Below are 15,335 nucleotides of genomic sequence, written 5' to 3'. Positions count from 1 at the left end.
GAAGACGTGCAAAAGAAAAATGTTAGTTTAGAAGGTATTTCTTTGTGTGTTCTGAAAAATCTCTCTTATTTATTCATTAGGTTATTATCCAAGGTTTTCGAAGTTATAGAGATCAAACAATTGTAGATCCCTTCAGTTCAAAACATAATGTTATCGGTAAGTGTTCATGGTTTATTAGATCAGATTTGTATCTATACAGCCATACAATAAATTCTGCCTATATCTAGGCTTAAGGAGACAATAATTGTCTTTGAATATTACATAAATTTTTCTTTTTTCCATATGAAATAATTTCTTTGTCTTTTATCTGCATTGATAAATTGCATATTTTATACATTTAAAATACTTGGATAAGTCATAAGTTTCTCATTTTTATATGGATAGCCTCCTGTGTATTAAATGTGTTTTAATAGCTTTAAGTTTATAGTAAATGACTAAATTTAGTGTTTGAGGTCTTCTGTTACTTATATGTCATTTCCTAGGTAAAATGCTCACTATTGCCTTATTTCAAAGGTGACCATTTATTCACAGATTACATTGTTCTCAGATTTTTTTTTCCCCCTGTCATAATGTGTAAGGGCAGACCTTGCAGTTTGGCGGGAAGGGTGTAAACTTTGGAGCATAGTAACAGTATGGGATTCAAATCCCAGTTCTGGCATGTATTTTTCAAACTTTACTCCTTGCGGGGCTTCAGTTTTCTCATTTGTAAGGTGGAGATGATGATACTCATCTCATAGAGCTACTAGGAAGAGTAAATGAGAAAGCAAATGTGAGGTTAAAGGACTAACAGTGATTGCCCTACAATACAATACTTAGTCTATAGGTCCTTCAGATGATAAAGTAACATTTTACTGATACAGTCAGCAAGAGTGATTTCTGATGTTCTGCTGAATTTTTAAAGGTTAGATGAATCGAGTGTTTCTGGACACCAGAAAAGTATAGAATGTGCCATTGATTTTTGCTACATCGTGTCTTCATTATGGGATATATTGGTATATTAGTCTGCTATGTCTACCGTAACAAAATATCATAGATTGGGAAACAGGTATTTATTTTCTCACTGTTCTTAAGGCTAAAGTCCATCATTAGGGTGCTAGTGTAGTCAGATGCTGGAGGCTTCCATCACCATCATGCTCACATAACCTTTATTTGAGCCTCTCCTTCCCTCTCCTCCCTCCCCCACCCCTGTTTCCTCTTCTTCCTCTTTTTCACTTTGGAGCACTAATCCCATCATGAAGATCCCACCCTCGTGGTCTCATCTAATTCTGATTTCTTCCCAAAGGCCCCCATGTCCAAAAAGCATCATATTGGGGATTAGGACTTCAATATATGAATTGGGGGGGGGCATAATTCAGTAGCATAGGATTAAGTGGGATTCATATAGAAATCGATAAAGAGTGAATACTAAATGTTGATGTTCCCAGAGAACCTTAGAGAATCATACTTTCTGTATTTCGAAATAATAAATTTTAAAAATCGAGAGCAAGAAAAAAAACCTGCCCTCAGTACATCAGTTACAACCTGTAATTGGGAATTTAAAAAAAGAAAACATACTTTATTTTCCCCTGCTTTACCTACTGAAGAATTGTTAATTGAATTTGTGTGCTATAATGGTAGCTTAATCATCCTGGAGTTTTATTTACATTTCAATTATAAATAAGTGCCTTTTGATTTTCATCTAAAAATCTTTGGAGAACAATGAATACTTACTAGATATATATGTTTAACTTACAAGTTATAAGAATATTTTAATATATCAATTGTGTAATTTTATAAATGAGCTTTAAAATGAAGACCATCATTACCTAGGATGATTAAGTTATGGCTAGAGGGCCTTTCAAGTATTTTTGATTTAGCTATTATGAGACAGCTGTTTTAGTACCATACTTTGTGACATTAGGATTGTTAATAGTTATGATTACAAAGGAAATTAAGTGTTCTTTTTGTTTGTTTTAACTGAAAAAGACAACATGATTTTATTAGTTTACATGTTTTAAAAACAGGTACCCGTTAAGACTAAACATAGTGTAGACCGGGATTGACTCTAAAAATATCTTATGAAAGCATACCATTTTAGTGATTTTGATCTTTAAAAAAAAAAGATTTGAAGGCAAATATCTCTCCTTATGTTTGAATGAGGGTTGAATGTACCAAATATATACCTTTTTAAGGTTACCTTTTTTCTAGCATTTTAACAAAAGAAATTTTTGTTAATTATAGAATATTATGGAAGAGCATAAAAACTAAAAAGAAAAAAATTAAAGTAAACTGTAATCTTTCTACCTAGAGATAGCCACTCTTATTTTAACAATCTATACTTGTATTTTCCTTGGTTTCCTAGAAAACAGCCCAGGTCCTGCTTAGCTTAGTAGGCTTTAATGGGAAGGTGCAGTCTTAAGGCAAGAGAGAAAGAAAAAGCTGGTCATAGCTTTGTAAAAAAGTTACAGCTGGTTTGTGGTTACATTGGATAATTTCCAGACAGACTTTGTGAATCTACAATGCCATGGAAAGGTCAGATGGGAAAGGAATGGAGAGGGTTTTGTCTGGTGGCTCCTGTTTCTCATTGGTCAGGGTTTTCCACACAGGGCATTAATTCCCCCATGCTTTTAGATTATATTACTCTGGGGACTAACCCCTCCTGAAGTAGTCGGGGAACTGTGGCCTCTTTTGGATTTTCACACATTTGACCTGCTCTTCCAGGGTGGGCTGAAACAACCAGAGATGTTGGGAGACTGAGCCTCTCTATTGACAGGCAGGCAAGGCCTGGGTTGGGGAAAGTAAATCTGGGACACACATAAATTGGGCCTGCCTCAGTACCTCTTCAGTCTTTGCCTTGTAATCTGTTGGTAATTTGCTGTTTTTCAGAACAAACTTGAATAATCATTAGATATTCAACATCTTTAAAATTGCTACGTAGTATTTCACTATGGGTAGGAATAATTCTTAAAAGGAATATAAAAATTTTTTTCAGTTATTTATGAATGGATTGTGGTTCGAACTATTTATGTAATTCTTTTTATAAGTTGCCTTTTTAAACTTCGATTTAGAGATAAATTACAAATTTACAGAAAAATTGCACGTATAAGAGCAGTACAGAGAATACTCATATATCCTTTACCCAAATCTGCGGATTAACATTTTCTCTACTTTATCATTTGCACTCTTCTCATTTTTTTTCTTGAAGTAAGTTATGAATATATCATGGTCCTTTACTTCAGACTTCAATGAATACTTTGTAAGAATAGGGATATTCTCTTGCATTATCACAGTATAGTTACAATCTTCAGTAAATTTAACATCAATGCCACAACCGGCTCTTCATTTTCCAGTAATGTTGATTGACCCAGAAATAGAAATGTTCTTTATTGCATTCTTTTCGTGTGTGTGTGTGTGTGTGTTTATATCATTTTTTTTCTTACAGTACAGAATCTAATCTAGAATTAGGTATTGCATTTAGTTGTCATTTCTCTTTAGGCTCCTTTAATATGGATCGTTTCCACACCTTTCTTTGTCTTTTGTAACATTGTTTTTGAAAAGTATTATATAAATGACGTGTCCTTCTCTGGGTATTACATCTGGAGGTACATGATATCCATCTACCTCTTATTGCTGTTACTTTTGATCACAAGGTGGTGTTTAATTTTTCCACTGTACAGTGTGTTTTTTCCCTTGCAACTAATAAATAATACGGAGATGGTGATATACTTTTGGACCATGCAAATATCATGCTCCTTATCAAAATTTCCCCCTAAATTTAGCATCTATTGATACTTCTTGCCTTTATCCTGATGGTTACAAAATGATGATTTTCCATTTCCAGCACTCTTTTCATATTTACCACTTGGTATTCTACTGCAAGCAAGAGCCCTTCATCCTTAGCTGTTTTGTTTTGTTTTGTTTTGTTTTGTTTTAATTAGTAAGGACTCATGGATTATTTTCCCCACACTAATTTATATTTCATCTAATTATTTTGGTGCTCATATTGTCTTAGATATAGTCAATGGAAGTCCCCCTTTCAAGCTAGTTTATTTACGTCTGTTATATGCCTCTTTTTAAAGGCACTTCATTACTTTCTGGCATAACATAAATTATCTCTTTAGGATTTACTTTGGGACCAAATTATTGAGCGTATTTTGGTCCAGATTAAGAGAGAATGACATAAATTTTAATGACTCTTAATGAAAATTTTGCTAAACAGAAAACTCAGGTGAATTAAAATCTGAAACATTTGATATCCTTTTGTGTAGAATTGCTTAATTTCTGAATTCAGGTAGTAAAAATAATGCCTTATAGTTGTCTATATTTTTGTGAGTCTTTGAAACTATGCATGATATATAGGGCTGATCATAAATAGTTTAATATGCAAATAGTTTGAGAATTTAAAATGGTTAAGTATATTTAAATGTTAGTAATATGTAAACCTTTAAATTGTCTAAAAAATGCTTTATATAATTAAAATAGAATTACATGTCTATTGTAATGATTATAAATTATAAAAGCCAAGTAGTATATTTAGTTATTTTTATTAACTTTAAACTATTGGGAAAGAGCAAAAGAATCAACAATGAAGTGAATTTCTTTAAAGAAAAAAACTTTCTGAAGTCTATACAAAAACAGTGCTCTTTTGGTTATTAAAACTTTTGTTTATTGATTTTTTTTTTTTTTTTTTACCATTCTATTGTATTTAATTTCAAATATTAAGATTTTATGTTAGGAACTTGGACTTATAATAAATTTTATAATACTTTCAATAAAGTTTTAATTTCATTGACTTATGCAAAATAACGTGTTTTTTTTGAAATTTTATAGTGGGCAGAAATGGATCTGGAAAAAGTAACTTTTTTTATGGTAGGTATTCTTTTTTTGAATTCTGAATATATTAAGACCTGAGTATCTTAAGGTAGTTTTATTTTTAAAATTGATTTTCTGAGGTTATGTCTGCATGAAACCCAAGAAATACTTCTTCATACAGGGTCGTAGTTTAGTGTAGAGGGTTTAGAGTGTAAGGACCTCTGTTTTACTGTGTAACTAGTGATTAATTAGCTGTGTGAGACTAGGCAAAACAACCTCTCAAATTACTCTTTTCACTTTAAGAACAGAGGTGTTTTCCCTGCCTACTTTAGATAGGTTGTGAGGATCAAATGAGGTAATACTTGTGGAAGTGCTTTTTAAATTTCAGTGAAGTATATAACTGTTGTAAATGCAGGGGCGTGTGTGCGTGTGTGAATAAATAAATGTATATAACTGCAGTAGAATAGTTAATATAGGGTTTGGAAAATGGCTTATCTTTCTGGTTCATCTTTTAAAAAAATGTTTTCTAAGCCAGTCATTTTTATAAAAGATGGAGGGGTATAAAAAACTTCATAGACTCTCAACAATGACCATTAGTTTGAAGATAGTAAATAGAGCTTTGAAAATTATACCTAAAGATAAAAATTGATTTAACTATTGTGATGCCTTTGTTCACAAATCCTCTAGGGAGAAAAAAACATGTTAACAGAATTGGACAGTACAAAGAGTAGGCTGAAAAAATTTTGAACCTCTTAATTCAGTAGTGCTTGAAGGAAAAGGGGGGATTAGAAGAGCAAAGGTTCTATCCCATCTGTGCTCCCAAATCTAAAAGGTACTCTTTATCTCATCAGTGGTTGTAATTTGGGGATGGTGAGAGTGAAATTGGAGTGAAAGTGAGTTATTTCGTAATCTCCAGGGGGATGAGCGCAGTTCAAATCCATAGCCCACCTAGGTGATTATGAAGATAGCCAATCCCACTTTCACATTCATTCATACACTCACTCTTTAGAATGTCAAAGATCTTTTGGATCGACTGGGAAAAGGACAGCTGAGTAGAGTTCCATTTCTAGGGCAGGGTGGTCCAGTTAGGTACTCTACATGGAAGTAGGAATGGCTCCTTACTGAAGTTAAGGACAGTGCAAGCAATTCAGTAGGAGGTGGGAATCTGAAACATTCCCTTGTATTTCTTACTTAGTTCTGTTTCTTTTGATAAAGTAGACAATTAAGGATATTGTAGGACTGTATCCTATTTTGTTAATAATTTTTATCATTTACGTTTAGTGGGTTAAAAGCAAATATGTTAACCTAATCAGTCAGTCCGGTTAACCAGTTAGGTTAAGTGATCAAGAGGTAGACCTTAGTTCTACATCTCACTTCCTCTACCTTCGTGTTTTCTTTTTATTTTCTTACTTTAACTGTTTTAGTGAAAGCCTAAAATTTTTCCTATATCATTTCTTAGCTGATTCGTTTGAATTATAGCCGAATTTTCTTCATTGCTTTTGTCTATATGGAAGAGGAAATCTATTTAATCTTCATTGTTCATTATCTGATACACTGTATTCCATGAAGGTATGGGAAATAATAAGGCATAAATCCTTTTTTTGACTGTTTTAATAGTTATGTTTTTGTATTTCTAGCAATTCAGTTTGTTCTCAGTGATGAATTTAGTCATCTTCGTCCGGAACAGCGATTGGCTTTGTTGCATGTGAGTGAGACTACTTTAAGACGTTACAAATATTACAGTTGACCTTTGAGCAACTCAAGGGACAGTGACATGGACTGCCCTCAATCGGAAATCCACGTGTAATATACTCCGAACTTGCAGATTCTCAGCTGCCAGTTGACCCTTGAACAACAAGGGTTTGAACTACACAGTTGAAAAAAACTCACATTGTTCCCCGGTCAACTGTATATATTTCTAAAAGTACGTTGTTAATCTCAGTAAACAAAATCATTTGTGATGTTTCAAATCCTTTGTGAAGACGATATAGTATCTTAAGTGCGTTATTCTGCTATAAAATTTAGCCTACTCTATTATACTGCAAGATAAAACTCTAGTTTTTATATAATGGTAAGAAAATTGTAGGATTTGCCTATGTATGGATATATCTTCCATATAAATATGAGTTTTTATTAAGTTATAGTCTGGTAAGTCTCTAGAAGCAGGTTTGTTGAGGAGAAAGAATAGTTTGAGATTCGGGATTGGGAACTTCGAGACTCAGAACCAGAAGTTAAGTGAGAACATAGAGAAGCAGCCATTGCAAACTAAACAACACACAGGTTATTATTTTTAGCCATATTTTTACTTAAATGGTAACATAATTTTCCAATATGAAAGATAGTATATTTAAAGAAAATTGTTTTTCATTAGATTATTATGAATAATCAACTAAAGTAATTTTAGGATAAAAAATTATTAAAAAACTGTAATAAAATGATGTAATTTATCTTTCTTGTTTGAATATGGCTTATAATTAATCTTAAGACCAGAAAGCAAGATCCCTCAATAATGTCTCACACCTGGGAAGTTTTTCTTTTTTAACCATTATCATCTTCTCTCTACCACCCCATTAAATTTTAATTTTAGCCCAGTAATCAGGACTAATTCCCTATAGAAAAATCTCTTTTTAGGTTTCTCAGATTGGCATTAGAAGAATAATCTCTTTAGGTATTAGTGTTCATTGCCTAGAAATGATCTGGACTTAATATGTAAGTGGTTGGGTCATAAATTGGACTAAACATGACACATTAAATGTGTGTTTTCATTAGCAGATGTAAAACTACAGAGAATATTTCAAACGTTAAAAAGCAGTTCTAGTAATTCCAGCAATAAGATGAGTCTATAAAAGAAAAGTCTCAAAATGTCTTGGATATTAGGAAATAGGTAGATTAGGTAGACTTAAGTGTCTGTGGAGTCTTGTGCTCTAATAAAGTGGTATGTAGAAAAACACCTAACTTTGACATCTCTCGCATAGTTCTCATTTTTCTATTTAGAATCAAAGCTATTTGGTTGAGAAATTGTTATCCTAATCCTGTGTCTTAGCTGTTTTGGCAAGAGGGATGTATATGTACTAGTCATATTAGTCTTAGAAATTTTTCTCGTTGAATCAACTTGTTACCATGCACTAAACTTCACATGTGTTTAAAGAATTTGAAAATACCACTTAAATTACAAATTTATTTATCTCATGTTTCAGGAGGGTACTGGTCCTCGTGTTATTTCTGCTTTTGTGGAGATTATTTTTGACAATTCGGATAACCGGTTGCCAGTGAGTAACTGCTTTTTTTTTTTTCAGTAACAATGTTGAGAATTTTATTGTTGCAGCTGAGTTTTTTCATGTTTTGAAACATTTATAGCTGTACTTAAACTTTTATAATTTAATTTATATGAAAATAGCTGTACAATTTATATATGACTTTTAAAATTAAAATGAACATTCTTGTAAACAAACGAGGATGTACAAGCTGTTGTGAAAAATTGTCTTTGTCATAACAATTGAGTATCAGAATATCCTTAGTGAGATTGAAATTTCAAAATAATTATTATGGTCAGGGACTCTAAAATGACCTTATTAAGTAAAAAGTTTTCCACTTTTACTATTAAATTAACTTTGGACTTGTATGTTTTTTCTTAGATCGATAAAGAAGAAGTTTCACTTCGAAGAGTTATTGGTGCCAAAAAGGATCAGTATTTCTTAGACAAGAAAATGGTCACGTAAGCATTTTTCTTTACATTTGTAGTTTATTTATGAAAGAGGGAAAATACTTTTACTTGCCTTGTATATGAGATATGTTTGCCTCACATTTAACAAATCAGTGTTTATAGTATAAATATAAGAATCAAAAGAGTCTCTGAGGCTGATAAAACAGATAGTTTAATGAGTGTTCTGTTCTCCCTCATGCTCCTTAACCCAGGAGTTAGTGTGCTCATTTTTTGGTTATTGTTTGATTGTTAATTTATCTGAAAAAAAATTTTCAACATTTATCAACAGGAAAAATGATGTGATGAATCTCCTTGAAAGTGCTGGTTTTTCTCGAAGCAATCCTTATTATATTGTTAAACAAGGAAAGGTAAAAAATTGTATGTCCTTTTTTAATAGAATTTGTTTTCTGAATATAGTCATTGAATGATGAATTGGTTTATTGATTCTAGTTAAGTCGAAGCGGAAAATGTACCTTATAATCTTTTTGTTGATTTATTTTATATTGAAGTTAGTATTCCCTTTTATGTGGCCATAAGTACAGAGTAGGGCCATTGCATAATGGGATGGAAGTGTTTCAGCAGAGTTTTTTAAGTGGATCGTGTTTTCTTAGTGAACTATATCACTTACTAAGCTGCACGATACTGGAAGACATTTTTGGTTTTTGGAAGTCATGATGATCATCATAATTTAAGAATATTATAGAAATTCTGTAAAAATTTTGAAAAAATTTGAAAAAAATTACCTTCTAAAATTAATACTTATAGAACTAAAATAATAAAAAACTTACATTACCAGAAATCTCCTGTAATGCTAGATATTATTTTCCTTCATAGAGGTTGTATTTATATGTGTTAGCTGATTGTTCTACTGTTTCCTCATAGACTTTATAAACTATAAGATAGTTTCTCTTTCTTAGAATGTACCTGCAATGTCCTAAAGTTTTCATAGTGGTTTTTTTTGGACTAGAGGAATATTCTTTTAAAATATCTACTACTTATTTCATATTGGAGGCTTTTTTAGTAGATATGTGTTGAAAAGTTAGTATTCAGGAGAAGTGATCAAGAAGTGTATGGTGTTTCACTTTTGGGAAATGTGATGCCAGAAGAACAGGGTTTTGAAAAAACCCATCTTTATAAGAGAGAAATTTCTTTAAAAGGAGGCCCGGCTTGGAAGAGCAATTATCTGTCTTCCTTGCAGACATACAACATAGGCCTCTTTACATCATTTAAATTTCTGCTCATTTGTCATTCCATATAAGCCATCCATGACTGTCTCATTTACTAAAGCATTGCCTTCACCCCAACTCTGTATGCTTTCTTTATTCTTTAAATATGTTTTATTTTTCTTCATAGCAGTTAGACTGTAATGGTATGCTTATTTCCTGTCTTTTTCCCCTAGAATGTAAGTTCCATGAGGGCAAGATGTTTTTCTGTTCTGTTCAGTGTTGTTTTCTCAGTGCCCAGCAAAGTGGCATAGATGTCGTAGGCATTTATTAAATATTTTAAGTGAGTAAATTGAATGAATGAATGTGCTTAATCGGGGTACCTAATGATAAGGATCTGAAAGGTGATTTTTTGATAGACCATATTTTCTAGCTCAGAGCTGATTCTCTTTATGTAAAAGTATTAGAGTAACTGTCACTTGAATTTTTAATGCAGTGATAGCATTTTTTTACCTTTAGTGGTTATTTTTATTTTTATGAATACGTTAAACTCATGCTTGTTATATAAAGTTGCATGCATGACAGATTTTACCACTCTTTGTCATATTTTTTTGTCATATATTTGTAAATGAGATTTTAAAGATGTTTTTGCTATTTAATGCTCACTACCCCTATGAAACAGTTATTTTTATCTGTATTTTAAGCATATCATTTTTGTTATACTTTTAACAGTATATATAGCTTTTTAATCCTTTGTCAGATAGAAAAAAATGGCGCAGCTCACTGCCAGCATTAATTTAACATGACTAGTAGAAATGCTACGTTTTCTAGGATTTGACATTTTCAGCAATGCAGAATTACTATATTTTGTAAGTGGAAATACCACTACTAAAAATAGAATGCTATAGAATGACGTCATTTGTTTCCAAAGACTATTGATATACTAGAGTGATTTGAAAATAATAAAGCAAGCTATTTCGTGGCAAATTTGGGGGCTAAGGTTAGGACTGTAATCCACAAGTTATCTCAGAGTTAACACTAGCCGCAAGCACCGTCGGCGAGTATTCTTGGGGCAAACGAGAAATGGGTTAAAAATTAATAGTGAATAAATGGTTTCCCCTTGTAAAAATACTTTGTTCTTTTAGAATGGATCTCATCTTTTATACCTTATCATATTGACTAAGAAAAAATGGTGGTTAGGAATTCCTACGTTATTTGTAACTTTGGGATATTCCTACGTCATTTGTAAATTAGAGAGTTTTATCCATAAATTAGACTTAAGAATGTATCAGTTCTATTGGGATTTTTGGTAAATTTCACTTGTGTAAAAGGAGATACAGGTCTGTGGGTATATGTACGATACAGATTACATTAGCAAACTCATACTCAACTCATGCGAATATCATTTCAAGGTAGAGTTCTTAAAGAGCAGTCTGTAGTGCTATAATAATTATTTTTCTAAAATTTTCAGATCAACCAGATGGCAACAGCACCAGATTCTCAGAGACTAAAGCTGTTAAGAGAAGTAGCTGGTACTAGAGTATATGATGAACGAAAAGAAGAAAGTATCTCTCTAATGAAAGAAACAGGTAAAATAAATGTGATTTTACCTTATTTTTGTTGCGAATTACTTTTCATTGTGTTATGATAGTGGAAAGGAATTATTCTCAAGAATATATTATATAATAATTTACCCGTGTGCTGAATGGAGAGAAAATTGGTTTGAAGCCATTTAAGGTTTGAAATTTCCTTTAATTTATTACTTTGAATAAAGGATCGTTGCTTTGAAGTAATAATGCCTTTCTAGGTCAACTACTTTGTGCCTCTAGTGTCCTCATCATTGTGTGAGGATAACAAATTTGGATGATTTGGATGTATTCCTCGAAATATTGTTCAGGAGCAAGTAACTGTAAAATAACTTAGAATCTTCATTAGTACATTTATTATGGAAACCTTACTTTGCGTTTCAAGTGCTGTGTCCTGTCATAACTTAGAGTCAGACAGTCCTGAGTTCAAAGTCTGACACAATTAACTGACATTGTGACTTTAGATTTGATCTCTGTGGTCCAGAGCTTCCCCATCTGTAAAATCCTTTTACATATTTTGTAGTGGTGATTAGAGGAGCAAAGTAGCACCATGATTGGAATATAGTAGGCATTCAATATATGGAAGCTATAGATAATACTATAATTATAATTACGAATTAAAATTGGGAATTAGTGACACTAATAATGTTGGTAGGGTGGTGGTGGTTGTTTTTTTAAAGTTGTGGGAAAGCACACTGGCATTTAAAGGACGCTTAAACTGAGGCCCTTACTGCATGTATAAGAATCAGTGTCACTGTTTTTTCTTTGACACTTAGCATCTTAATTATTTTATTAGATTTGGTTATCAAGTAATAGCAGAGAAATAACACTATAGTCTTTAAGTTTAACTTACGGTATATTTGAGAAATGGTATTATTATATAAAAATTTATTCAACTCCTTTACTCCCATATTTTTAAAGAGGGCAAACGGGAAAAAATCAATGAGTTGTTAAAATACATTGAAGAGAGATTACACACCTTAGAGGAAGAAAAAGAAGAACTAGCTCAGTATCAGAAGTGGGATAAAATGAGACGAGCCCTGGAATATACCATTTACAATCAGGAACTTAACGAGACTCGTGCTAAACTTGATGAGGTAAAGTATTTACCCTTGAACTCAGATTAATTTTATTTTTATGAATATATTAAACTCATGCTATGTTTGTAATTTTCAGTGATTTTTAAATAGAAGCTTAAAAATTTTAAAAGCCCCTTAATGAATTTATTAGTTACCAAATTTGTTCTTTCAATTTATTCCAAGGAAAATGCCTAGGCCCATGTTGGGCTTGCTGTAGTTGTATCTGAAATATAATCAGGTGGTGGTGTCAGACAGACCAGGATGAAAGGAAGCTACCTTTGAAGCTTCGTAAAAATAAATAATAAAAAATAAAGCTTCATGGATTATATATATGTTTCAATTATAGTTGACATCAAATATTATATTTCAGGTGTACAACATAGTAATTACCTTGAATATTTTTCTTAGCTTTCTAAAATGTATTTTGTAATTAGTATTGCCAACATTTTTTACCAAAATTTGTCTTAGGTAATGCTTAAAACTTAGAGTTCTCTATGTAAAGAAAACCACTAAAATTTTTCTGTAAAAAAATAACATGTCTGAAACTTCTATTAGATATTATGAAACATTAAACAAATACAAAATGAGTGAGAAATCATAGGTTGGTTTTTTTTTCAGCTTTCTGCTAAGCGAGAGACTAGTGGAGAAAAATCCAGACAATTAAGAGATGCCCAGCAGGATGCGAGAGATAAAATGGAGGTAAGATTATAAACTTGGCTTGGATTTAACTCATATTTTTTGACCACAGTGAACCCTTTGTACCATAATTATGGAATGGTAACTTTAAGTGGGGTGTCATTGGGATTGAGTATTGGAAAGGCAGGAGTAGTACTGAAAGTGTAAATGAAAGAAACAGAAGGGACAGAACTAATGGCGTCATAATTTTGCTGTTGTGCTTTTAATTGCCTGGCTCATTTTTGTCCGAAACTTGAACAGGACATTGAGCGCCAAGTTAGAGAACTGAAAACGAAGATTTCAGCTATGAAAGAGGAAAAGGAGCAGCTCAGTGCTGAAAGACAAGAACAAATAAAGCAGAGGACTAAATTGGAGCTTAAAGCCAAGGATTTACAAGATGAATTGGCGGGCAATAGTGAACAAAGGGTAAGTTAATACAAAAAATGAAAGATATAAATAAAATGTTCAGGTGAGTAGAAATTTAAAAGTTAGTTTTGTCACAGGATCAATTTTCTTATGAATTTTTTTCATGAGAACATTTTATGCTAGACTTATAAATTAAGTAAAAATTTTAAAGCTGATTGCGTTTTTACTTATCTTGCTTTATTTACAGAAACGATTATTAAAAGAGAGGCAGAAGCTACTTGAAAAAATAGAAGAAAAGCAGAAAGAACTGGCAGAAACAGAACCTAAATTCAACAGTGTAAAAGAAAAAGAAGAGCGAGGAATTGCTAGGTCTGGGATTTTTTTCACCAACACTTTTAACTTTCTACGTAGTTCTTCTATAGAACCTAAGTAGTTATGGGTTAAGCAGGCACAGTATTAAGGGCAAAAGTTAAACGCTCTTTTCAAAGTAATAGCCAGTGTTGAACAAATACTATGGGCCAAGCATTGTATTCATACCACCTACATTTTTTCCTACTCAAAGACTCTAGGAGAACCACATTTTCCTCACTTTAAATTTGACAAACTTGAGGCTCTGATAGGTTAAATGACTTGCCTAAGATAACATAGCTAGATGTCATTGGGCTTTTTATAACATTCATGATGATTTTTTTCCCACACCCAAATGACATCTTACTTTATTCTTCATTCTACTTTTTTTTTTTTCCACTCAATGCGGTTTTAACATTTAGACATTTTAGTGTCTATCTATAGATTGGACTTGCAGGATTTGCTGATGTCACGATTTAGTGCATTATGTTTTTGTGCCACTTATATTCATTTTAGTGAATTGCCTATTTATATCCTTTGCCCATTTTTTATCTGATTTTTTACTGTTGTATAGTGTTGTTTTATGTGATTTGGACATGAATATTGTTGTGAATGTTTTCTCTTGCTTTTTAACCATTATAGTTTCTTTTATTGTAAAGAACTGAAAATGTTTATGTAGTTAAATATAGCCGGAGCATTTTTGAAAATTCCTGAGATGCGGGGAGCTAGAATTGTCTAGATTTACCAACTAACTCACACGTGGAGTGAAGACATTTTCTGTCTGAAATCCTTAGGGTGTGGACTATTTTACCTGACTTTAACTCTGATTTTAAAGTAGAATTAATATTATATAGAACTAGCCCAACTACTCCAAGGTAGCAGTGCTCTTTATAGTTAATTTATTTTTTTATGGAACTTTAAAAATGGCTGTGTACTCTTGATGTGTCGATTGCAAATGAACTTGATTATTTCCTGTTCTTTTTCAATCCATTTTTCTCTATCTTTTGTAGATTGGCCCAGGCTACCCAGGAAAGAACAGATCTTTATGCAAAGCAAGGTCGAGGAAGCCAGTTTACATCGAAAGAAGAAAGGGATAAATGGATTAAGAAGGAACTCAAATCTTTAGATCAAGCTATTAATGATAAAAAAAGACAGATTGCTGCTATACATAAAGATTTGGAGGACACTGAGGCAAATAAAGAGAAAAATTTGGAGCAGTATAATGTAAGAACTTTTATAGGTGCTTTGTAAAAATCTTTCCAAATAGTTAAATATGTATAGTTTTACCTACTTGGGTTTTATTTTAAACAGTTTCCATGCTACTCTTAATATATACACACAAGATAGGTACTAATTTAGAAAAGACTTAGCACAATTTAATGGACATGTGGTAATTCTCTTTTTTAAAGAGAATTTTTTCCATATCAGTGAATGTCCATGTAGATTAAGTATATTTTGAAATATATTTTTATGAATTGATAGTATGTACCTGAACTGCCCTTAATTTTAACATGACAATGTACAAACTATATAGTAATTTTGTCAGTTTATTAACTTACTGCAGAATATATTTTTTGTTGGTTACAGCAGTGGTAGTTTTATAGAATTTTCTAAATTAAACATT

At 32.0% G+C, this 15,335-nt stretch overlaps 1 protein-coding gene across 2 annotated transcripts in view; it reads left to right on the top strand.

The window, feature by feature from the left end:
- SMC3 (structural maintenance of chromosomes 3) overlaps positions 1–15,335 on the top strand; it is a 30,688-nt gene that overhangs the window by 1,448 nt on the left and 13,905 nt on the right. The window contains exons 2-13 of one of the 2 annotated variants that reach the window (XM_011363753.2): positions 81–156; positions 4,810–4,848; positions 6,429–6,496; positions 7,989–8,060; positions 8,427–8,506; positions 8,784–8,862; positions 11,129–11,246; positions 12,165–12,340; positions 12,941–13,021; positions 13,259–13,423; positions 13,611–13,732; positions 14,722–14,935. In XM_011363753.2, coding sequence (XP_011362055.1) covers positions 81–156; positions 4,810–4,848; positions 6,429–6,496; positions 7,989–8,060; positions 8,427–8,506; positions 8,784–8,862; positions 11,129–11,246; positions 12,165–12,340; positions 12,941–13,021; positions 13,259–13,423; positions 13,611–13,732; positions 14,722–14,935 — 1,290 coding nt within the window. Of the gene's footprint in view, positions 1–80; positions 157–4,809; positions 4,849–6,428; positions 6,497–6,558; positions 6,716–7,988; positions 8,061–8,426; positions 8,507–8,783; positions 8,863–11,128; positions 11,247–12,164; positions 12,341–12,940; positions 13,022–13,258; positions 13,424–13,610; positions 13,733–14,721; positions 14,936–15,335 lie in introns of those variants that run through there. The other variant, XM_011363754.2, reaches the window with a different exon arrangement.

Source organism: Pteropus vampyrus, unplaced genomic scaffold (assembly GCF_000151845.1).
Source record: "Pteropus vampyrus isolate Shadow unplaced genomic scaffold, Pvam_2.0 Scaffold89, whole genome shotgun sequence".
NCBI classification, from domain to species: domain Eukaryota; kingdom Metazoa; phylum Chordata; class Mammalia; order Chiroptera; family Pteropodidae; genus Pteropus; species Pteropus vampyrus.
The sequence above is the reverse complement of the archived record's forward strand: the minus strand, read 5'-3'. Positions and strand labels throughout refer to the sequence as shown.